Below are 25,682 nucleotides of genomic sequence, written 5' to 3' on the forward strand. Positions count from 1 at the left end.
TTTTAACCTTGAGTGTATTTCATTGTAATGCTGAGCAAGGAATTGGATACCTTGCAAGAATTACTGGTTGTTGGCAGTAAACTTGCCTGTTGCAGGGAGGCACAAATTCCTCTGGTAAAATCTTAGCAACAAAGGAGTTGGTGAAAAAGATTCTTGCTAGATTACATGTGGCCAAGATTTCACCCTTGATCTGTAGGTGGAATGCAAAAAAGTTGCCTTTGAAGCCACATATGTGGTTATTGGTTACAGCGTGCTGCCTTCTCTCCTGCCCAGGCACACTCTGTAGCACGTAGGATGTGTAGAGCTGGGGAGATCCTTCTCTAAAACCATGAAGGGCTTTTTTCACATAGGAAAAATAAGTTGTTTTAGAGTTTGATAATTAACAAGAGTGGCTTGGAAAGAGAAGGAAATGTCTTTATCATTTGTGAAACATTTCACAGTACAAAAGAAACCGACCACGTATCTGCTTTGGAGTGAAGCCAAGAGCTTTTCAGTGCACTCTCTATGGATAAAAGGAGGAGTGACACCCACCCCAAAATAGCCAGCAATTGAATGTCCAGGGAACATGTGTGGGCTGAAGCAGCCAGTCTGTGGCTGTGAACTGAAAAACATCTGATGAACAGAGTAGTGTTTTCCCCCACCTCCTCCACTCAAGAAAAACCCTCCATCAGACAATTCTCAGGATCAGCTGCTGGTCAGTGTTTGGTTAACCACTGAGAAGCCAGTTCTATTTTAAAGGACATTATGAGTAACCCTTACTGGACCCAGTTCAGAGATAAAGTTGCTATAACTTTTAACTATTATCCAGACACAATCCAAGTGATCACTTTTTGGAGAACTTGCTTCTGATGAATCTACATAATTGTTGATTTCTGAAGTCTTATTTTTCTATGCTAGTTTTGCCCACTAGGGACCTCAGTGAAAGGCTGATATTAGTGGTGCCTATTGATCTTGTCCTTGGGTATTAAAATTTCTTCCTAACTTGGCTGTTTCTCTCTTCTAGACCATCAGAGGATGGAAGCAGACTCTCATTAATTATTTACTGTTTTGATTTTGTGCTTCCTTTCTGGTACTAAGAATGTGATCTTTTAATGAATGAGCCTAAAATTACTTTTGTTTGGTTTTTCTGGTGACAGCCTTTCAGATGCCAGGCTAGTTTATTTGCTTTGACATTCATATTGCATCCTTTTTATCTTTGCTTATTAATAGCTTATAAAATATGCATGATGCAGACAAAAGAGACTCAGGTGACAATTACTGAATGAAATTCAAGATTTATGCCTTATTTCCAAGGCTGGAAGAAAGATATTTGTAAGATTATTTGAAGCTTCAAGAAGAGGATTATCAGGTGTGGTGGATATATATGTACTGCCCAGAGCAAGCCCATCTGTGTAGGCACTTAAAGCTTGCTTTATGGCCTCAGTTGAACACTATGGCATAAAGTCCTGCAGCATCTGGGGCTTGCCTGGATGCTGCTTGTTATATGTTCCATTAATGTCTGTTCTCCAATCAATAATAAACAAAATGTCTGCTGTCTTTATCAAGCTACAAAGAGTGACCCTGGCTTTTATAATTTAAGAATAATGTAATTTGCTTGGGTGAAAATATCTGTCCTGTACAAGTGAAGCCTCACAGACTCAGCTTTTCACAGCCTGATTGTTCTGTTTTCTCTTGATTCAAGCCCACATAGCTAAATTTCAAAAAGACTTGAAGTGATTTTTCCACGCCTGATGTTTGGTTTGGTTGGTAGTGGAGTTTGTAAATGCCAGGTGACAGGACTTCTGCCAAAAACTCAACCAATCAAACAATTATTTCTGTTCAGTGTAAATTTTTTTTTTTTTTTTGCAGAAGTTATCTTTTCATTAGAGAAATTTGGAGCAAGAATGATATAATTTGTTTTGTTTGCAGTGCCAGACACACTGTCGTGGCTTTTAGCTACATTTCAACAGATTTCCTGTTAGTACTGATCTGCACCTTTCTTTGCAAGTAGCCCCATAAAAATCAACAATTTGATGCATCTAGGAACTAGTGGTTCTAGTAGTTAACAAATTACAATTATTGTGGATGTTAGCAAGAAAAACGGTGTAAGCTATCAGAAGAGAGATACAAGGAGAGAAGAGAGATTTCTCAAGTATTTGGGTTGAAGAAAGTAAAAATGCAGCTTAATTGAAAGTATGGAGTCTGCAGTTCAAGAAAAGTGGTTTTTTTTTTTTTGAAACAAAACTGTAAACATGCTCAACTGACCATAATTTCAAAATTCCTTTTCCTAGATCTACTTTGGAGTTGTTTCTTTTCATGGTGTACAATAAATGTAATTATCTTTTCTTATGGACTAATTTGGTTTTCAGGGTAAGAAAGGCTAGATTGTTCTTTTAATTAGCATTCAGAGCAGGCAAAGAAGAGGATGATAATCACATCTATTATCTGGATGGGTAAACAGTAGTAAAGGGCAGTCATTCCCTGTCTGGTGCTCAAGTGCAATGCACAGAAATAATTTTATTGATCCAATTTACCAGAAGATTTAAGGGCCAGATAATAATTTGGAATTTTATGGGAATGTGTAATATTTCAGGTTTATGTTGCACTTTCCTGCAGTGAAATGGAGAACTAAATAAAGTAGCCATTAATATTTTCTTTGAGTCTTGAAATTTTATGCTTTTCAGGGTTTGAGGCAGACTTCCAGCTTAATATAATGAATTACATTAAAGAAAAACATTGTGATGGCCTCTATCTGTGTGATTCCTCCAAACAGGAAAATGTCTTTAGAAAAGTTATTTTCATACCTAACTAAACATATACTAATGATTTAAGTAGAATTGTTTCATGCATGTTATTTTTAATATTTATTCTGATTTAGGCTGTTTGGACAGCTTTGTGTTTGGTTTGTGTTTTGTACCCTGGCCCTGCAGCAGCAGGCTGGGGGGAGCAGAGGTGCCAGCAGTGTGTGTGGCACCTGGGCTGTGCCAGCACCCTCTGCCCTGCAGCCAGAGCAGGTGGCACAGCTCGTGCCCGTGCTCCTCAGCTGTCTGCAGAGCCAGCAGCCAGCACTGTGTGCACACTGTGAATCCTTCTGATCCAGGGGCATTTGCTGCCCATAGACTGGCTTCCAAAGCTGTGCCAAGGATGAAGGATCCATATTTGGATACTGCACTCTGTGAGCTAAAGAAACTGCAGGAGTTTCCAGGCAAGATAATCCAGTCCTGTTCTGTCATTCAGCCCAAGGGAAACATGCTGACTCTGTATGAGTAAGGGTGGGTTTTTTATGGGACAGTGAGTGTTGTTTCCAAAGGAATTACATAACCATTCCACTCCTAGCATCATGGTAGTCAAAGTATATTAGCAGGGGTTTGCAAGCTTTATGCATTTAGACACCTTATCCTAGTAAACAGTGTGTTTTTCTGAGTTACTGTTCCCTTATACTTGTTGATTATTAACATAAAATATTTCTGTTGCTGTTCAGATTTGCTGCTGATTTTAGAACAGATCCTTTATTGATTTAAGCATGATCGCAATAAAATTTCAAGTGGTTCAGTGAAATTGCAGGCTTGTGTTAGAGGTAGGCTATAGGTATATGACCCAGAACTGTCTCATGACCAATAAAGCAAATTTTTAATTTTAAACCATCATAGCAAAAGCTACAGATAAATGTTTTTGCTTGTCATGTAACCAAAAACAACCTCCAGGAAAAATGTTTGCATTAATGTGTTAGAGCAAGTCTGATGTTTGGTGCTAAACAAAACTTCCATGGCAGCAAGAGATTTTGGGGCCAGTGAAGCTTTGATATTTGTTACAATTCTAGGGTGGGATATTAAAACTTAGGATAGTGCTCTCTATCATACTAGATTAACAACTTGAATCTTATTTGTAGCTAAGAAAGGCGGTAAGATGATCTAAAAGGAAATGCAAATGATAATTCCTGTATGTGCAAAGAAATAAACCACTCTGATTTTAAGATGTAATATATGTTTATATTGTCTTTGTGATGCTTTCCTCATTCAACTGAAAATTGCATATTTTTGTTATGTATAACCTTATGGTTTTATTCATTTCAGACAAGCTCTATATGGGACCAGGGCAACTGTACCATGATCTGCAGAACCTTTTACATGACTTGAATGTACTTGGTCAAATTAGCCAATTAATAAGCAGCCTTAAAGGAAACTATCAGGTAATAAACAAAGCTGGATTTATTTTTGAAGTCTGTTCTTGTAAAGTTGTATAATTGCCTCTCTGTAGGGTTTGTGCAAGGCATTCTTTAGTCCTCTCTGCAAAAAGTGGAATAATTTTTGCCTCTAGTATTACCTCTAGTTAACAGCATTTAGTGTTGATTGTTAAGTGTTATAAATAGATTACAGCTGTCCTTCTAATCTTGCTTTTCTTTATTGTTTTTGACTGTAGGTGGGTACTACAAGTGTCTGCATTTGTTCAGTAGCTGATAAGCTTATATGGAAACAGAATTACATTTTGATGTTAAGAAATTGGATTCTGGCAGTTAGACATGGTAGTAGGAGGATGGTTGTTTGGAGGAAGCTCTTGATCCCCATCCAAGCTCATAATCCTGGCTTTTGGGGGGAAACTGTACTTAAAACTGAGTATAAATCACAAAAATATAAAAGAATTTTCAGAAGAATTTTGAAAGTATTTTGCTTTAACTTTGTTCACATCCCTTTGATTTAGCTTATATTCTGGCAAACAAATGTAGTACTTAACACCAAATGAAGCCTTGAGACTTCAAACAATTACTTTTTTGCTTGGTTTTTTATACATTTTATATGTGGTTACATGTAGTTTTTAACTCCTACCTGCCACCACAGGTTGCAAATGTGTGTATATGTATGAATATATGAAAGCTGACTTTCTCTTGACATATCTTGTCTTCAGAGTAAAGGCATTAAATAAAACATAGCATTTGGTGAAAATATGTACTCTGAATGAAATTTATGGAAAGAGTGCTTTTGGGAAAAGCTTCACAAGTATTAGAAAGTGAATTTCATCTGCATAATTGGGAATATGTATAGCACAGATATACCATAAGACATTCACCCATCACCATATAAAAAACCTTTCTAGCCTGCACTGACAGTCAGAGGCAACTACACTTTGAAAGCTTAAAAATCAGTCACTGTTTCAGGGTAGATGTGTGTAAGATCATTACACAAATTTAATTGAGGAATGAGGTCAGCTTCTTGATATTTGAAAAACACTTAAGTTGTCATAGAATTCTGATGATGGAAAGTGTGGAAGTGTGAGTACTTCTGTGTACTTGTTAGTCTTGATGTTTTGTACATTCAGGTGAGCTTTTACTCTCTGCAACAGAGCACTCACCTTGCAGTTATTGTTTCAGCATCTTAAACAGATTTAGACCACACATCTTTCATGATGATTCTCTAAACATTTTGACTCAAAGATTTGAACAAAAGCATATTTTCCATATGATTTGTAGATGTTTTCAAAATATTTTCTTTAGTAGCAGAATTCGTGATGCTGGAATAAAGTAAAAGGCTTGTGCATACACCTGATACAAATTCACATTCTTTAATTTGACAAACACTTGGGAATGTCATTTATGCATCATCAAACTGAGCAGTGTGGGATTAAATGTTTAGATTAAATACATTAGAAAATATTTTACAGATATTTCTGAACTGTGTTTACAATTATGGCTAAATTATCCATGATGGAAATGTGGTCTAATTGAAGGCATGTGTCATTGTTTGTTATACGCAGGAATCACCTTATTATCCTGTTTGCAACATGCAGGTAGGCTGGTGTTGAATTTTAGTTTTTTTCATTTTTCAGAACTTAAACCAATCTGTAGCCCATGACTGGACCTCAGGTTTACAAAAACTGATTTTGAAAAAAGAAGATGAAATCAGAGCAGCAGATCGCTGTAGAATTCAGCTGCAACTCCCAGGAAAGCAGGACAAGTCAGTAGAAATCTTGATTACAAACCTTCTAAATTGGTTTATGTATTAGGTATAGATGTACAAGTGAGGATTTGGGAATCTGTAGCTCTTCCCTCCCTTCTGTCTCCATAGTAAGCCCCTGAGTTTTGCTCTTAAGCCATAATGCTGGCAGCTTTAATGCTCCAGAGCAGCACTGTAGCTTTTCTCCTGTTCCTGAGCCCAGCTTTAATGCTCCAGAGCAGCACTGTAGCTTTTCTCCTGTTCCTGAGCCCAGCTTTAATGCTCCAGAGCAGCACTGTGCCCTTTCTCCTGTTCCTCAGCCCAGCATTCTGGATGCAAGAAGCAAGAGAGGAGCCGAACAGTCGCTGTTACATTGCTTCTCCAGCTCCTCACATAACATTTCATGTAAAGTATATGGTATATGGCATATCATAGCCTGCACACTTCAATCAGAGCTGAGTCTTTGTCTAAGTATTAGAAAATAATGAAATTTCATCTTGCTCAATATTTTTAGCCATGGCTATATTCGTACCAAATGCATTTATAGGTGGCTTTTTTTTTTTCTGCACTGCAGGTCTGGGCGGCCAACTTTCTTTACAGCTGTGTTCAATACATTTACCCCTGCCATCAAACAGTCTTGGATCAACAATTTACAAATGGCTAAACTGGCCCTTGGTAATTCCTAGTTACTCAAATTTCATAACAAGTTAAAATAGCTCTCAATGTACAGTGTAAGATATATATATATATTTTTTTTTCTTTTGGAGAATGATTTTCCTTTTTTGATGAAAACTATAGATGTTTAAAATTGCAATACAGTAAGTAGTAGTGATTGTGTATCACTGCAAAATAATAAAATAGATTAAACAGGGCACTCATTATGAAGGAATAAATTTTCAACAGTATTTTAATGAAGTCTGGTATTCATTATCAATTGTTACATCTAAATCAACACAAATAGTCTCTAAGTTAGAGCAATAAAAATATGCTGTCCTTTGATGTTCTTAGTCTCCTGTGTTTGCACAAAGGGATAGGTTTCAAAAGATACTTGGACTTTTCAAGGCCTAAGTTGAGAAACATTAACTTGCTTGAAAGCAAGTTTCACCAGCACATGGTCAAAATAGAGTGTTTTTGTGATGTCTCATGGAAGACAAGCAAAATAACAAAAAAGAAGAGAGAATGGATGTTTCCATCACTCCAGGACAAGGATCCTTATAATTATGGTAACTGGCAGCTGGTAGTGATGTTTCTTAAACAGGCAGAGAAATGCTGTTCAACAAACAGATTTCTTAGAGTCTTGAGGAGAGGTTTGATGTGTTTTTTCCTCCTTCAATATTCAATTTACAAGATCATTAAGAAACTACCCTTTACGTTTTGCTAATGTAAGATGTTCTGGTTTTGTATTTTCAGTATGTATGTAATCTATTCAATTGAATTTCTGCTCGTAGTTTCGTGTTGTCATTTATGCATCTGTGGCATAAGAACAGCCTGATTTGTATTGATTCATCCTGACAGAATTCTTTTCTGTTTCTGTGGAAAGGTGGAAGTGATTATTCAGTGAAAGGATTGTGGAGTGTTTATTGTTTTTTCTTTCCATTACAGCAGAGGATAATCTGTTAGGTTGGTTCTGCATAGAAGATGATGGGAATCAAATCAAAAAGGAAAAACATCCTCTCCTTGTGAGACACATGCCAGTGATGATGGCCAAGCAACAGGAGTTTAAGGTGAACAGAATTTTGGTATGAGATTACAATTAGGTTTTCTTGTGTGATAAAATTTCTAAAGAATACCATATTGTAAATACATCTATTAGTTCACATCTGTCACTTCTCTTGAGCAGCTACCTTGATTTAAGGCCATTAGCAATTAAAGGTCCAGAAGAGTCACAGGAATGCAAAATGCTGCAATCTTTGAGGCACTAAGGAGCATAATGTTTATTTTTACATAGTATGACATTCGATTTCATATGTAAGTGAATCACTCAGTGTAAACAGAACTGTTGGGAATTTTTAGTTAATCTTGAGATTTCCAAGTGTGTTTTTGGGGCTTAGAAGTAACTTGAAGCTTACAAAGAGCAGGAATCTGATCTCCATGAAAGCTGTCCTCTCCTGGCATAACTATGCTAAATCCTCCTCAAATTTCTGATTTTTATCAGTGCACAGAGAACAATATTTTAAAAATATTTTTTAAAATTATGTTTCATGAAATCTTATGTAAAATGTAATATTCTGAACAGTGATATAGACATTGTCTTAATGGTTCATTTCCTAAAGCAATGTGTCTGTTTGAAGCCTTATTGACCACTGACTTTGATGATGAAAATAAGTACAATACCAAACCAATAGATGAAAGGGAAGAGTGCTGGATGCTGTTTTTCCAGTGTACCAATAGGATTTCTTACTGACCAGCAGTCAGTAAGTCTTGTGCAAAAAGAGTAATGGAAATGAAATTGTGCATGTGTGGATAGAATCCCAAAGTTAAGTTAGTGTCAATGCGTGGGTTCTGCTTAAAGAGGTGAGTCTGCAGGCCCTCACTGCTAGAACAGCCTACACAGGAGAGAAGCTCAGCTGACAGTTTCACTTCACATGAGAGTATACAAATTGGATGTTGGGGGAAAATAATTCATGGATCAAAATGCAGTAGAAATGTGTAATGATGCTAAGACAATCTATTCCTCTGATACTGGCTTTCAGAGCAGATAAACTTTACTGAAACTCTCTGATTTCCCAGTCATGCTTGTCTTATTAAACAGCTTTTTCTGAGGTTTACTTTCTAAAGTCACCACTGGTGAAATAACCAGCTATTTTAAAATTTTTTCAGAAACTTAAATCATGTATATATTTCCTTAGAGCCCAGGCATTTTTAAGTCCTGAAAATGCATGCCAGGATCAGTGAAGGCCCAGGCTCAACTCTTGTAATCAAGTTAGAACAGAGTCTTCTTATTTTGAAAGGAAAGGGAAGTTTGTCACCTTTACAGTTGGCTGATATCTTTGCCTTGGTCCCCTCAGGAGAGCAGAGTGTGGGACAATATTGGCCTCAGACCTGGGCTAACTTTGCCAGTTTTTCAGCTCCCAAAGTAATGTGGGTGTGAGCCCGGGTGTCATTCCTGGTTCTCCCAAATCCTTGATAATACTAGGAAATAGGACTTAAGTATTACTGCATCCTCAGCTGCAGTTTGGCTCTCCAGCCCCAGCTGAGGCTGGGAGGAGAAGCTCTGATGGCTAATCCTGTTTGTTGGCTCTCTGTGTGCTGCTCTGGCTGCCCACTGGTGTTGGGAGACATCAGAGCAGGGTTATGTCCCAGGCTTCTGTCAAGACTGAGAGCTATACTACCAGGGTTTAACTATGGAAAAAACATCACTTTTGACTAAGATGCAAAGTGACACAAGGTGTAACAAGGAGCCTGGGAAATATCCAACATGCAGACTGTCTTATTTTTCACTAGTGATTTATTTCAATGTCACAGCCACTGTAAATCACTACAAGTAGATAGCTTCAGCATGTGTTAAATGAGACATGCTAAGACAGGCATGGAAGCTCTTTTTTCTTTCTCTTTTTTTCATCTATTGATTTTAAATTTTTATCTGTATATAGTGAATTGATTTGCTGAATAAATAATGTTTTTTCTACTAAGCCAAATCACTTTGTAATGCCTGCTGACTTCAAGGAGACTGTAAAATTCTTTGCACTTTGGAAAATTGAGTAAACTTGGAATTTAGAACTCAACTTTTGCCAGCTTGTTTTGTGGTGTTTTTTTTGGTTTTGTTGTTTTTTTTGGGGGGGGGAGGGCAGGGTTGTTGATTGGTGGGGCTTTTTTTTGTTTTATTTTGATTTTGTCTTGATTTTTTGTTTGTTTTTGTTTATTTTGTTTTTTGTGTTTTCTTTTAATTGTTCACTGTTTGGAGGTGATGTTGCTAGGCTATGGGGAGTTAATACTAACTGAGTACTCTAAGTTAATACTAACTGAGTTTTTGCTAGAACTACAATATAATCACAAGGACATGATGTCCAAGATGAGAACATTAGTTTGAATTCTAGAGAATCTAGTGTAAAAATGTAGTATGACACCTCATTAGAAACCTTTTTATTCTTCATACAGTTAAGAATTGCTTTTATATATTTTGAAGTGTTTACATAAGCTTTATGAAAAGGCCGTGGATATTAGGGAAATTAGAAATCCATGACTGGTCATAAAAATAGGTTTTTTTCAGATCCTTGATGCTTGATAGTTTTTCAGAGTTGGGATGGACTTTAAATATAGACCTTGCGTCTGGTGTTGCTTTCAGTTTTTTTTTTTAAATGGCCTGCATGATAAAATCATGAGTATTGTTATTAATATACTGACAGTAACATGATGACAGGAGATTGGAAGGGAGTTGAAGTCTGAAGAATGATAGTATTACCATTCAGAATGATCAAGGCACCTGGAGAAATAATCTGGGGGGAGGGAGGGGTGGGGGGAGGAAAATAAAAAGCATGACAGTCAGCAGGACAGACACCGAGGAATTAGGAGTTTCATAAATCCAGATTGAAGAGGTGGTTTAGTTGGTCTGTTAAAGTAATTTTTAATAGATCAGCAAGGTAAGGATTAGTTAGGAATGTAATATTGTTACAAAGAGCAGTAATGAATGAGATGTGTAGAAACAGGTTTCTGAAGAGGTAAAGTGGTGTAGTACTGCTACCAGCTCTCATAGAATAGTGTGTTTGGGTAAGAAAACTCTGTGCTCTTAAATATACACATGAGGCTGATACTTCTGCTGGAGAGATGTCAGTTGAAAAAGTGGCAATAATAAGTTTAAAAACAAAAATTTGGAAAAAATTGTTTAAAAAAATTACATGTAATTAAATGATAAGGTAATTTAGCCTAATGAAGAAGTGTCTCAGGCAGGGTCATGACATATATCAGCCTTACATGTGAAAGGACACTGCAGAGAAAGAGAAGCAAGTACCTGGTGTCTGAGATGAGAGGTAACAGGCTAATGATTACATCAGGGATGGTGTCAGGTTGGGGACATGAAAAACTTAATAAAAGTAATGAAGTTATGAAGCATTTGAGCAGATCAGCAAAAGGGAATTTGTAGTCTTTGGGTGTGAAGGTCTGTAGGGGCAGATAAGGAATGTGTCAGGAGCAACATCCATGCAGCTGACCCTGCCCATGGGAAGCTGGGTGATCTAAACTGACTCCTTACCTTATGAGATTCTTTGATACTCTTAAATGCTTCAGTTAAATGCAAATTAAAATAGACAGAAACAGGCATATTTTTCTAATGTGCTAACAGCTCTCTTTTCCTCTCCTTGAAGGTTGAATGTGCTGCTTATAATCCTGAGCCATACCTTGCTGGAGAAACAGAGTCAGATTCCTGTGCTGTGGAACATGGTTTTCTTTGGGTAAGTGTAATCTTTACACTTTACCCAAAGTAAAATCTGAAAGTGGTTGTCTCCTGTTTCTTTCCATTGCTTTTTGTGACTCTCAACAATGTGTAGGTATGAAAGAAATGTTGGGTTGTTTTTTTCTCTTTGTTTATTTGTTTAAAGGGTTAGCTACTAATTTGTCCATGTGATCTTGCTGGTCTCTGTAGGGTGTCAGTTAAGTGTGTGAGATTTGTACAGCACGGAACGAATTCCAAAGTGCTGAGCACATTCAGAAGGGAGTTATGTGCTAATTTGTAACAATTGCTGCTGAAACCCGTATGAGCTTACACTGTCCTACTGTCTGTTTTCATATTTCAAGAATGTTTTAGCCAGAAATAATCTGTTTAAATCTGCATAGGAAACTTACTCTGCATATTGCTATGACCCCACACATGCAGATATTCCAGCAGAAAAAAATGAGGTGGATAGAAGCTGTACATAAAAGAAAAAAAAAAAGGCAAGCTAATGATTTCAGGAGCTTTTCTAGTTACCACAATACTGAAATTTTAAGGAAACCCTTGCAAATTAAAAGTTAGAAATAGCTTTTCTTAGTGGTCTTTTTCAAGGCAACCCATATAATTTCCTTTTGTCTTTGCCATTTGTAAATAGTACTTACAAAAACATGCAAATTAAATCTTTCTGCTACTACAAAATACTCTTTCTCTTTCCTATTTTGTTTCATATAAACAGAATGAGTTACTATACAAAAGCATGTACTGTGCTTGGGTGGATTTTTTTACTTTTCCCTGGGGAGATCACGAGGGGGCTATTAAGGATCCCTAAAATGTGCAAGTTTATGGACATGTTCATGATACTTAGTTCTGGATCAGGAAGAAATTTAGGCTTCTGTATCAGCAAGTTTACTTTATTTAGGCTTAATTTAGGCTTCTGTATCAGCAAGACTCTTTCTTTTGGGATGGAGCATTTCTTTGTAGAGCTGTTACTGTACAAAGGACAGGCCTCAGCTATATTACCTGTTTTAAAAGAACTTGAGACAATTAGAACACCAGTCATTAAAATAACATGTTGCACAGATACTTACAGTAATTGCATTATGTAATGTATATACATTTGAGTCAGATATCAGAATAGGCCATGATATTATTCCTGCTTTAAAAACATAATTTTTTTTGTGAGTGTAGAAGGCAAGTTTGTATGTATAATGTTTTGTTATATCTTGTATTTGTGCTGAATTATTCTCTTATGTCTTAATGCACATTTAACTTGAGATGCACTCTTCAGTTAACATTCCAGTCATTCCTTCTTGTACTTGTTCATCTTCCTGGAGATAGGTATCAGTCATGGTCTGTTGTGCTTTTTTTTAATTTTCTTTTTTTCATTTCAGATTGGCAGCTGTACTAATCAGATGGGCCAGGTTGCAATAGTCTCATTTCAAAGCTCCAGCCCCAAGGTTATTGAGTGCTTCAATGTGGAATCACGGATTCTCTGCATGGTCTACATACCAGAGGAGGAGAAGCTGAAAGAGCAAAACAAAGCTCCAGACTCTGAAAATGTTCTTGCAAAAACTTCCAATGTGCCTACTATTTGCCTTGGCATGGAAGAAGGAAGGTGATTCCTGGTTTTGGTGTAATGTGTATGATTTAGTGATTAAGTTTGCTATTCTATAGTGAAATTGTGTGAGATACTTCTAAGAAAATGTTTACTTTTTAAAAAAGCATCCAAGCATTATCCAGTAACCTCAAGGTATCCTTTCCACTTAAATAAAGGATAAAATGCACTCTACAGTATTTTAAATTATGCCATGTGGTATTTGAAATTAAAGTAGGACATCTTTTTGATGACAGAAGATTAGTTCATCATATCTGAAATATATAAATACTACTTTTGTAACATTACAAGGTAATCTTCAGGTATTGGAAAATTTTCAGAATGGCAAGGAGGAGTCCATTAATCTTCTGCCCTGTCATTTGTGCAGGATTTGTCACATGAGCAAAAAAAAATATTGCTGTTTACTATTGACATGAATTACTTTGCTGTCTTTGAACTGATGGCCTACAGAGCCATGATTTGTGTTGAAGAACAAGGCTACATGTTCTTAATTTATAGGTCAGTTAGCAAACAGATCTTGTTATAGTTACTGAGGCCATAAGTGTGCAACTACACGTGATTTTTGAAGGTGTTTGTAACCAGTATAAATGAAGGAGAACAAAATTTTCCAAGGAAAGTGCCCTTTCTAGAAGTCAGTGATTTAATTCCAAATACAGCAATATTCTTACCATACCCATTGTAACAATCAACAGGAATTGTGGAAATTTTATATGTAAGTGATGTCTGGTAGTGAGTTTTTTTGTTTCTTCTCCCTAGTTCTCCACGTAATATATATATAGTTTTTTAACTAATTAAAGTTTTAGAAAGACTCATAATAAGGACTTTGAGCAGAATTTTTATTATGTCTCTTTTTTGAATAACTGTTTCTGCAGACAAGATAATATGAATGTGTTGTCATATGTCAATGTTAAGTAATTGCAAGTTGTCTACGCAGACATTCCGGGGTGTCAAGAATTGAAGGAAAAAGTCCTCTTTCCCTCAATATTTTATTTTAAACTTCTCTTTTGCATATTCTAGCAAGAACTATGTAAAGCATAATTTCACAGGTCTGTTTCTTCTTGCTTCTTTCTATAGCATTTCTATTTACAAAAGTTGCCAAGGCTCAAAGAAAATTCGACTTCAACACTTCTTCACTCCTGAGAAATCAACTGTTATGAGCTTAACATATAGGTCTCAGTACTTGTTTGCTGGCTTGGTAAATGGAAACGTCTCAATCTACACAAAAGCAGAAGGTAATGCTGCATAGTGATATGATTTGATGGCATCCTGAGGAACTGACATGTCAGTGTATTTTGGCAGAAGTAATTTTCCACTAATGTATTTTCTGAAAATTCTTTGTAAAACTGCTGAACTAGGATTACTGCTCTTTCCGGTACATCTGAAGAGACTTGTTGGCTCTTTTTGGAGGACAGTAGGAACTTTGATACTGTTCCCACTTTTACCATACATGCATATGACAATTGATTTTCCCCCTTAGCTTAAACCTTGAAGTCTTTAGTGTTGCAAGAGTCCAGAAATTTATGTGCTAACAGCAGTACACAGTATTTTACACAGTACTTGTATAGTACTAATACTAATACTTTACAGTATTAAGCACAGTACTTATTTCTCTCAACTACCAAGTATTGGTGTTTATGAAACACAGAAATCTCCTATTGGTAGAGATTTCTGTATATCTCATTTTAAATGACAACCCCATTTTTACTGTACAAATGGGATAAGTCTTTCCTATGTGTGCAGTTCACATATTTTATCGTTGGCCTCATTTTTCTATTAGCATCACAGTTGGTTGTTTTGTATCTAGCTAAATAATTGGCTAAAATAATTTGAATATAGGAGAATCCCAGGCAGTTTTTCTGAACCACAGCTGTCTTTTCCAGAGCTGGTTCAAGTGCTTCCAGCACATCTCACTAAACTCCCTGCAGTATTGCATATATATATATAAATATAGTGATTCAGTTAAATATCAGTAATGCTTTGCTCAAGGTTTGAAACCTTAATTTAAGTGAAATGTTAGCACATAGACTCCTAACCTTGCAAGGTCCAGAGCCAGCAGAGACCTGCCTTGTTTGTGTGAGCTGCAGTAATGATGGTTGTCATGCTTCTCTAAAGAGGTGGGCCCTGTGAACAGTTCAGCTGCATTTGTGTGGCACTGTACCTTGGCTACTAAATCCTACCAGTCCCTAACTGAGGAACCAAACTCAGTATCTGTAATCTTGGGGTAAATTATGTGTCCACTGTTAGATCATATAAAGAGCTTGTTTGGGAAAGGTACAGGATGCTTTTTTTTTTCCCCAAGCAACAAAGGATCTGGGAAAAAGTGCTGGGAAAGAGACTTCCTTTGTCCAGTCGTCTTTAACCCAGTAGGTTTCCTGTTGAGCTGTTGTCTCTGATCCAAAGCCAGGCATTAGATTTCAGTTCCCTTTAAAACTTTTTTTTTTCTTACCACTGAATAGCATTTTTTTTTACTTTGCTTTTGAGGTACAGGAATGAGGTCTTGATCCTAGATTCATAATAATTCTGGTATTTCAGTTTCTCTACATACCTGGGAGGGGTATTAAAGTGAATTTGTCATCTTCTCTCTGAAAGGCGTTGGGGTATTTAGCTGTTTTAAGACTGCAATTACTATCACTCAACCTCTTCCAGAAAAGACCACTTCAAAACCACAACTGACATCCTTGGCAGAATAGCTAAGAAAGGATTCATGCGTTGCATATCTACAGAGAATGTCAAAGGTGGGGCAGAGCTGTTAACCAGACTGCATTACAGTCTGGTTATGTTGCATTGACTAGGATCGTACCATACTCTGCTTGTCTTCTTCTGAAGACACTGGTTTTGGGCAGTGAGATGTTCATAGAGTCTGTCAGAATCATGGTCACTGGAACTTTGAGATGGGAAATAATGATATTTTTCTGACTCTTGTCATTTGCTCTTGTAATCCCTCTCCTTACTGCTTGGTCAGTGTGGCTTATTTCAGCTGCTTATTCAGCTGCTGCCATGTTAGCATCCATCTTCCTTATGTTGGCTGCTGTGGTTATGTGAGGCACTCAGCCCTGGAGGGGTGTTTTTATGAGCACTGACCTATTTACCAAACAAAGGAATCCAAGCAGTGAAATGGGAGGGAGGGGGAATGCAGCCTCTGAGGAACTTTGTGCAATTCATCAGGGGTGCCTTCTCTTCTGCAGAGGAGGTTACTTTTCAGCCACTTCAGCTTGGGTTTTGGTCTGTCATCATAAAGGAGATTAAGATTTTAAGGTGAATGTGAAATATTTGAATTGTGAAATATCTGCATTACATCTTGATTTTAAGCCTGAGAAGGACAAATACTGTTAGATGCCCAGGAAAAACGATTGTTACAGGATTCTGTGAATGAGAAAGGATAACCTTTCTTCTAGGATGAAAATCTATCTCACAGTCTGTGATAGAGTTGGGGTCCTTGTGACTTCCTCCCTGGGCAGAAACTGTGGATCAGTTCAGTCACTGAAGCTCGATGCCTTGCTCTGTGTAGTCAGAGACCCATGATTTGTGTCATTTGTGTCATTTACCCCAAAAGCTCTCATTTCTCCAGTTGTTCTCAGAGAAGTCAGTGCATGTAAATATCCATGATGTTTGTTTACAAACAGCAAGTGCTTTCTTCTGACTTTCTTCACTAGAGATCTATGTCAGATCAACAGCATCCAGAGTGCTCTGGCTGCAGAAAATCTTGTCTTGAAGTAGTAAAAAATTGAAACTGAGAAGTCTGTACAGTAAACCAAGGAGCAAATGCCATGTTAGTGGGAAAGTAGGAGGTGCACAACTTCCTTTCTGGAGGGTAGTCATATTTTAGTGAGACACCTCTATGTCCATATACTTTCACATATGAGGCAAAAAGTATTTAAGTACTTTTTAGTGTTTTATGTATTTTAAGTATTTAAAAAAAAATAATTTAATGTATTTGAACACAAACTGAAAGCAAAGTCTTGAGGTGCTGATACCATAAAACCTACTTGGCTCTTAAATGTGAGCTCACATGCTGATTTGTGAAAATATCAGAACACTAGGATGCAAGTCAGCTGATATGTTAATTGTAAAAACAGTACTCCTGATAATTATCCTCACTAATCCTTATGTGTGTGAGAAGACTTGTTTTGGGAACTGTGAGACAGCTAGTGAATTAAATGCTGTTCTGTATAGGAAGGGGAGTGGTGCAGATTGCAGAATTTCTCTTTTGCACAGTTATCAGCCTGAAAAATTCTGCCTTTAGTTTTTGGCTCGGGCTGAGTTAATATTTCCATGCAAAACATGCTTAGAAGAGGTTAAGGGGAAAGTGTGTTGTATTGTCTTTGTTTAAAAAACATAACAAAACCCCTTTGTGATGATTGCAGACAGCCCAGCAGATGTGTTTTCTGAGTGATGTAATAGCAAAAAAGGTCAGCATGTGTTTGACTTCCATTCACAAAAGTATCTTAGGAAAGGGAAATCACAATCTTTATATAATATAGGTGTATTGTTCCTGATGTACTGGAGTCAGTTCCAGCTTCCTTTCTCCTAGACATTGATATACATTTCCTTTTCATAAAGTCCTGTAAAGAGTACAGGAGAGAAACAGGAAAAAGAAAATAAAAACTCAGAATTACTGTGGCAAAAAGTAGAAGAATTAATATTTCAATAGTTCAGTAAGAGTTTGGTCCAGTGAAATAATAGCTGAGGCAATTTTGGCCATGCACAGAACAGAAGAGGCTTCACTGGTAAGAACTTTGGGAACTCTGAAGTTGGTCAGAAATTTTGATTACTTACATGTCCAAAGAGGCTTTGTGACACTAATCAATGGAGCATTTTCAGAGCATTAATATCAAGGAATATGACAAAAACTGAAAGGAAATACAAGAGTAAGGGAAACAGTTATAACAGTGAAGGAGTAGCAAGTCAGTTGACTGGTGAGGTACCTTGATGAATTTGTTAAGACCCTTGTGTCCTCTGACAAATTGAGGAAAGGAAGAATATGTGGAATGCAAAATGCTGATGTTGAACTCAGAGCTTGAGTGGAGCCATGTACTGCTCTGGCTTGTCTGAAGAGTGGATTTCTGGCATGTGATTGCTACTTCAAGTAGACATTGTGAGAGGCATTGCTGTGAAAAATAAACAGTGGTATTAAGCTGTTAGGGAGAGGACTAGAGCAGTGAAACTGAAACAGAGATAAAATACTGTTGGCTTTGCAGTGTCACATAATACTCATCACCAGAAACATGTTGACATTGCTTTCAGTCTTATTTGTGTATCTCATGCCAGGACCTCGGCACCACCCCCTGTATAACTGTAGGAAGAGTGCTGTCAGCTATTTGGCTTGAAGAATTTGATGCATGTGGGAGAAAAAATGAGTATGCATGCACAGTGTAGGACATTCCTAGTTACACATTGTTTAGAAGAGCAGGCCTGAGTGTCTCATCTTATTTTCAAGTGATAAGGAATGTGCTAAACTTTTGACTTCTGTAGGTACCATTTTACTCCTCCACAATGCTGGGTTATGTACCATGTGATGGAAAAAATGTTTGTGCTCCACTGCACTAATGAACCAAGACCTGCTGTTCCCAGGGCTGTGCTGGCAGCTCTGCTGAAAGCATCAATAGTGCTGCTAAGCAAGAGAGGAAGCTGTCAACAAAAACGCTTGCTCGGTTCAGCTTGACTGAAAGCATAAAGGAAGGCAAGACTACTACAAACTTTGAAAAGACTTTCTGAGGAAATAAACTGTATGTTAATAGGTTGTCACATATGAAGACCTGAGTGCACCAACTAATTACAATTTTTAAAAGTACTAAATATTTTAAATATTTATAAATTAATAATAGGAAGCCTATTCTTATAAATGACTGTACAATAATTTTGCTTCCTTCATTGGGTTTTGCAGAAACAAACCACAGTTTTAAAACTTTTCCTATAGAATGGACATTGTTTTAAAACTTCTTCTATTCACTCAAATTTAATCAGATAGGAAGATAACTAATTTTTAAAATTAATTTAAAAAATCAAAAGACTAATAACAAATGCACTACTGGAAATAATGTCCTTTTTCATTGACGTCTTAGAAATATTTTATGAGAGTGAGAGACCTTACTTTGATGCAGCTAAAGAGCCTGATATGTGCATTTCAAGATACTGTTCAACACTGGTGTATAAACTATGGCACGTAACTTCTGGAGAAACATAAGTTACAAAGAGTATTAAAAATAGTGACATAACACAATGGCATAACACATATCTATTAGTATAAAATCTGTCTTCTATTTTTTTAAAATACTTTTCTAATATGCAAATATCAGACATCTTATATACAACATAAATATATGACATCTAATTTCAAGAAGCCCCTGGATTCATTTCTATCTTGACCCTGTTCTCGGATTTTGTAGAAACATCTCTTTCCTGCAAACAGCTGTACCTGCAATTCATATCCTCATGAGACATGCCTTGAGATTCTTTTGGCAGAAGTTTTATCTTGGCTTCTATTTCTTGCTTCTTTTCTCTTTTGCCAGGAAAAAATAAACTTATTTTAATCAGTAACTAGCAAAGGATTTTATAGCATCAAACGAAGCTATTCCTTATCTCTTTTGCAAGTGGTGTGACTAATTGTAAGCACCTGGATAGTGCCAGTTGTTGAAACTACTCACATAAGCACCTCTTGAATCTGCAGGTGTTTACACAAGTCAGATAGAGATAATGCTTCTTTTCCCTTCAATTTTAGGAGCAATGGACATTGGATCAGACAGATAACATGGTAAATAGCCAGTGTCAAATATGAAGTCTGTGCAGGGAGGTATTGAACAGGGTCTGCTGAGATCTAAGGAGAGAGGCAGGAAGAGTATTATGTTCTCTTCAAAGTGTGATTTTGTTAGTTTTAAACCACTCGTGAGCTAGACACAGACTTGATAAGTGCTTTTGGAGCTGGGTGATAAAATTCTTGGTCAGCAAAATGAAGTTGTGATCTTACTTTTAGCCAGCAGCCTCTGGTTAAAGCATTTACAGAAGTATGTTGGATTATCAGGCTTAGTCCCTTGCCTTGCTTGAGTGGATTTTTACCCATGCTTTCCACTCTCAAGAGATTTCCCTGGCTGCCACAAAATGAAAGGAGATGCACAGGGCTTAATTTGTCCTCCTGGTGCCATTCCACTTTGTATAATTAATGAGTCATTCAGGGTCCAGAACCCAGCTGACACATCCTTTGAATACTGTCCTAATTACTAGACCAGAGAGTGTTCCCCTGCCCTTTTTTCTCCTCATCTGTCTCAGATGCTGTCTGATCTAGAAGACATCAGTGTTTGCAGTAGGAAATAAAAAAGCACCAGAGAATAGCCTTATCACATGACTGGGGTCATAGGGTAGAGTGACAGCTTTGGATCTTTCCTGGGCTGATACATCAAGTGGGATTTCAGGCTTTTTTTTTCAATAAATTGTGGTAGACATGAGGCCTCTATCTCACCTTCTTTGTATGTCCAGTCCTATGGAACTCTTAAACTGGATTGTCAAGTACTGTGTTAACACACACCAACAGAAAATGGTTTTGTGAGAACTGAGTTTTTTAGGTATATATATTGAATCAGATATTCATTACTCACATGGTATTTATAACATTGATAGTATTGAAAGCATTTTCTTACATTGATGGAAATTGTTAATAAGGCTTAATGCTTAGTCATCTCAGGAGTTACATGGAACTTCAGGGCATAAAGGTCCAGATTTAAGAAAAAAAAGAAGCACATTAGATGTTTGAAATTTATTTTGAGCAAAATGTAAATGAGTCCACAGTTGATATCCTGAAAATCCTTTTTTTCTTGTTGTTTCAGTATCAGCTATGCTATATATATAAATTAATGTATGCTTTGAATGTATTTAAGAGAAAGACTTGTCAAGTTCTGTGAACTTTTCTTTTATGTTATTGGTTTTTTCAGTGTGAAAATATAACTAGAAAAGATAGTTTTTTGCTCAGCATGTCTGCTCCTTGCCCAAACTCATAGTCTTATCCTTAGGAATAATGTAGCAGAATTATGCTGGGTTTATCCCTAGGAATGATGCTATGTACAGATTGTTGTTAAACTTCTGCAGTCAGCATCCCTTGCACAATGAAAATTGTGACACACACATGTGCAGCTTCACTCTCTGAAGGCTCTGCACTGCCTGCAGTGCTTACAGCAATCATAGAGTAAGGGCAGCCTCAAGTTTAGAATTGAATTTGTGGGTAATGTGGTTGCTAAAGAATGGAAACTTTTCCAAAAGTTTGTTTATTACTAATAGTACATATGAGTCATAGAGAACACAGTGACTCTGACATTACTGGGAGAGTTTGCTGCCTAATAACTGGAAGCACTCTTCTCAATGCAAACTAAAATAATGAAAATTATTTTGACAGCCTGAAACTAAATGTCAGTTCTACAAAGATGCTTTCAGAAGAGAGCCCCATCCTGAGAATGACTCAGCAAAGGTTGTATCTCACAGATGACAGAAATTTTGAGAATTACTCCAGAACTGAGGCTTCTCATTATTGTTGTTGCTACTGTGATTGGTGAAGCAGGAAATTTTGTGCCCCCATTCCCTAAGCAAATAATAGAAGATGCACTTGTTTTCAGGAGGGAAAAGAAAAAAATTGTACTTAAGTGCTTGCCTAAAGATGTGTTTACTTTGGTCTCATCAATCAAAATTTAAGTGGTTACGGAGTTGAAACCAGTGTCAGAAAAGCAAACAACTTTTCTGCAGCTTGTGTAGGAAGAAGGCTTTTCAATGAAGAAATGGTGCTTTTTGAAATATTTTGTCTCAGTGTAAAACCCAGTTACTTTTAACAGATTTTTATATTATTAATAAATCATAATGTATAGAAATGTCATCTTTGAGACTATACGCAGTGAGCACTTACAATATATAAATTAATATGAAAACATTAAAGTTACTATTCATGTACTTAACATGTCAATTTGTATGTATAAAAGAGAAAGCTACAACTGTTTCAAGAAGCCTGTGTTGCTGGTTCTTAAATTTGGGGATAAATAATCTCCTAGTCCTTGTTTCAAAGAGATGGCAATTGAGAGTGACCATAGCAGTAGGTGGAAGCATGCAGTTCTTACCAGAACCTCTCTGAATAACTGATTGTGCCACGTACACATGCATAATTTAATTTAGATCTGCTAAATGCAGTCCAAAGAAAACACTGTGGGTTTTATATTTAGAGGAAAAAGTAAGAAAAGTGAAGGTGTGGCACAAGACCAAGTTTAAATTTCTTCTTTTTTTTGGTCTTAATTTCCATCTTAATTGAAGCATTTGGTAGTAGGATGGTCCTTTCCATCAAAATGCTCTTAGAAAGTGAACTGCACTCATTACAGCCTACAGTAAAAATCTTCCTGATGACTTTGCACATGAAGGATGATTCTGTCCTAGTTAGAAGTTGATTCATCTTGAAATAAGTTGGCTGTGAGCTCCTTCTGGGTTGGAGACAATTGTGTCAGCCATGGGTTTCTGATTGTATTTCTCTGGAAAGGAAAGCAGTTGAATCAGAACAGCAATGTGGTATTCCTGAAATATCATTTGATCTAGATAAAATTTACTTTCTTGACAGTTAATATGAGTACTTAGGTTTGAATTTTCTCCTTAATGTTGTTTTAGCCTTGCAAATTTACCCTGGAAGCTAAAAGTAATCATACACAAATCGCACCGTAGCTTGACGTGGCAACTTGCAGAAATTCAAGCAGTGGACTTTTCAGAACTGTTTTAAAGCAAAGGTCACCATTTGGTTGTGTATAACCTTTCTTCTTTTTTTATTGAAGATGGGACATGGAACACAGAACCTCAGAAGATAGTTAAATTGGGTGTTCTGCCTGTTAGAAGTCTGCTTGTGATGGAGGAGACCATTTGGGCTGCATGTGGTGGACAAATTTTTATAATCAGCACTGTGACGCATTCCATAGAGGTAAACACTTTTGAAAGCATTGCTCACCTATTATGCTTCAGGGTATAAGTGGTGAAATTTTAAAAATGAAAATGTATTTAAGAAGCATCATGATTCAGGAAGCTTTTTATTGAATGTGGTCTCAGTTCTTTTAAATCTCGCTCCCTTAGTTTGTAATTCTGCTGTTGTGTTCTCTGCTGATGTCTCAGCAGACCTTGCTGCCATTTACCCACTGGTTTCCATAAGGTGCTTGGAAATGATAGAGTATTTGGGGCAAGAGATTTTCTTAAAAATTAAATCTGAGGTAAGGCAGCAGAGAACTGGGCACCTATAGGCACATTTCATGTTAATTACAGAGGAAGGTTTAACTAAGAGACTGCCTCTATATAGTTAGATGTTACTTGTACCTTGCAATGGTTTCATAATATATTTTTTCCGAGTTTTGCTTCTCCGTGGCCTATAAAAATTCTGTTTGCATAAGAGCAGTTTCTGATGAATAGTCACACAAAAGCCAGCTTTTTCAGAATGAGGGAAGAGTCTTAAGGGTTCAAACTCACATTTGTGACCACATTTGCCAGAAAATGTTAAGCCTTTATTTCTGTCAAAATTACAGCTTTCACCAAAAGAATGTCTTAGTAGTCCAAAGTTAAGAGTTGATGAATCATCAGAAGTTCAACCTCTCCTTCAACCTACAATGGAGTGTCACTGAATTGCATGATGTTTACAGCCATGAAGTTTTTTCAAACAGGAGTCATGATGAGCTCACAGCCTCCTTCTTTGTGTGCTTTGTTGCTGCATTTTTTTCTTTGATGGTCGTGTTTTCTCCCAACAATTGTCTGTTTGGTACAATTGATTCTGTGAGTCACTGTCATGGGTTTGCAGGGAAATAGCTAACATCCTAATTTCCTCTGTCTTTTTCTGTGTTTTCTGAGAGATTTGTTTCATCCAATAAGTTGCTTGGACTGTATATTCTCCTACTTTGTTTTTCTTTGAGGCTTGTTGTTGGTAGTTTGAATGGTATGATTAGGGAAAGATTTTGGATGAGTGATTTGAATAGGTGCTTAAAATGGACTTTTGTTAGTTTCATAGCCTCTGGGACACATGGTTGCTATTCTACAGACTTTAGTAAAATCTCTCAGATTCTCACTAGGAAAACAGTAAGAAATCACAGCCAGGTTCTTCCTGTGTGAGGCTGGATACATACAGCCAGATCTCTGAAAATAGGTTTGGCAAGTCTGGCCTAATTCTGTAACACAGCTCTCCCTAAGTCTGGTAGTATGGCTGCAGTTTGGGCTATGCTGGGCTGTTTTGCAGAGGAGAACAAACCCAGAGTTAAACAAACTTTGAGGATTAAAGAATGTTTAAAGCTTACTCTGTCATAATATAGTAAAATGTCATGTACTGCAATGTTGAAAACAGAAGTTTGGAGACATAAAATAACAAGGACTCTACCAATATCTCTCAGACATGGCAGCTTCATTTTTCAGCTGTTACTACAGATTTTCCTACAAAAGCATCACAGGAGGTTTCTTCTCATTTCTCAACTGAGCCATCTGTTGTATTCAGAGCTCAGGTTATTATAGGTCTATTGCACACACAATAAATGCTGCAGCAAGTAACATATAAGAAATGGTGCATATGGGTTGAGTAATGTTTTTTCAATATAATTTTGTTCAAGAACATGATGATTTTCTGTACGTCTGGCTGAGGGTCATCTTTGTAATTTCACACAAATATCCATGTCATAGTGTGTCATGTTCCTCATAGAATTGGGAATGAGCAATGATTTTCTGTTGCTTCTTTATGGGTATTAAGACATACTGATCTTTTTCTAATTATCTCACCAGACTAAAAAGGTCATTCATGTTTTCAGTGTTGCTGCCTACTTAGTGACCTGACTTGTTTTGATAACTTCTTAGGCTTATGTTTCCAAAAGTGATCTGCTGTGTTGTCCTTCCCATGTTCACTGGCAATATTGTTTCAATATTATATAATATATGAGGCAATTTAAACTCTGTCTATATAAAATATTTTAACATCTGAGCTGCCCCTTCCTTACTGTGAAGAGCAGAATATTTGCTATGAGGGGAAGCAGGAGCAAGGAAATGTTTGTTCTCCCTCTGTGCTCTCTCTCATTGAAAGTTAGTTGAAATGATTTGACTCAAGATCTTATGCATAAATGTGATCTTCACTCTATCAGCAGGAATCCAAGTGTTGCACAGGGCTCACCTTTTACTCTTGCCTCTTTACTGAACTCCTTTATATCTCCATATACATAATGTGGAGTTACTCCATGTATACTGCAATACAGCTGCTTGCTACTTCATTGCTACTGTCATGCATGCATACTATGTGCTCTGCAACCTGTACATTATCTGTAAAGGCATCTGGCAAGATTTTAAGGCCATGTTTGTGCAAATCCATCAGCATATTCAAGTCTATTTTTTAAACTTGTCCTTGTGAGGCACTCTTTGCTTCACAGGTATCTCATATTTAACTGTCTGTGCATTTGCTAAGTGCAGAGCACATTATCGTTGAAGACAATCTCATTCCATGCCTCCTTGTTTTGCTAAGATTTTTATTTAAGATTTTTCTTTCTTGAATATTTTTAGTAAATGAGCAGGTTTGGCAGTATGTGTATTGGATTTGGATATTACTCACTTGTGCTTTTCCTCCCCCCTCTAATATGGGTAAGACTCATAATTAACTTGTTCTAATGATATGTTATTGTAATAGAATGTTTTAGGTAATGTCTTTTATTGGCACAATGCCCCAAACTGGCACAATGCCTCAAGATACTTGGCAGGGCACACATGAGAAACACATCAATTGCTGTTATATATTAATTACATACCCTGATCCTCTTTCTGTGAAGAAGAAATTTGTTAC

At 36.9% G+C, this 25,682-nt stretch overlaps 1 protein-coding gene across 11 annotated transcripts in view; it reads left to right on the forward strand.

The window, feature by feature from the left end:
- ARHGEF10 (Rho guanine nucleotide exchange factor 10) overlaps positions 1 to 25,682 on the forward strand; it is a 110,164-nt gene that overhangs the window by 68,818 nt on the left and 15,664 nt on the right. For 5 of the 11 annotated variants that reach the window (XM_071442090.1, XM_071442100.1, XM_071442070.1 and 2 more), the window contains 8 exons: positions 4,053 to 4,168; positions 5,800 to 5,927; positions 6,481 to 6,581; positions 7,509 to 7,645; positions 11,207 to 11,293; positions 12,663 to 12,886; positions 13,961 to 14,118; positions 22,672 to 22,814. In XM_071442090.1, the coding sequence (XP_071298191.1) occupies positions 4,053 to 4,168; positions 5,800 to 5,927; positions 6,481 to 6,581; positions 7,509 to 7,645; positions 11,207 to 11,293; positions 12,663 to 12,886; positions 13,961 to 14,118; positions 22,672 to 22,814 (1,094 nt within the window). The remainder of the gene's footprint in view (positions 1 to 4,052; positions 4,169 to 5,799; positions 5,928 to 6,480; positions 6,582 to 7,508; positions 7,646 to 11,206; positions 11,294 to 12,662; positions 12,887 to 13,960; positions 14,119 to 22,671; positions 22,815 to 25,682) is intronic. The other 6 variants (XM_071442084.1, XM_071442071.1, XM_071442119.1 and 3 more) reach the window with 3 other exon arrangements.

Source organism: Agelaius tricolor, unplaced genomic scaffold, assembly GCF_023055355.1.
Source record: "Agelaius tricolor isolate 1412-34295 unplaced genomic scaffold, bAgeTri1.0.p SCAF_1, whole genome shotgun sequence".
Lineage (NCBI taxonomy): Eukaryota > Metazoa > Chordata > Aves > Passeriformes > Icteridae > Agelaius > Agelaius tricolor.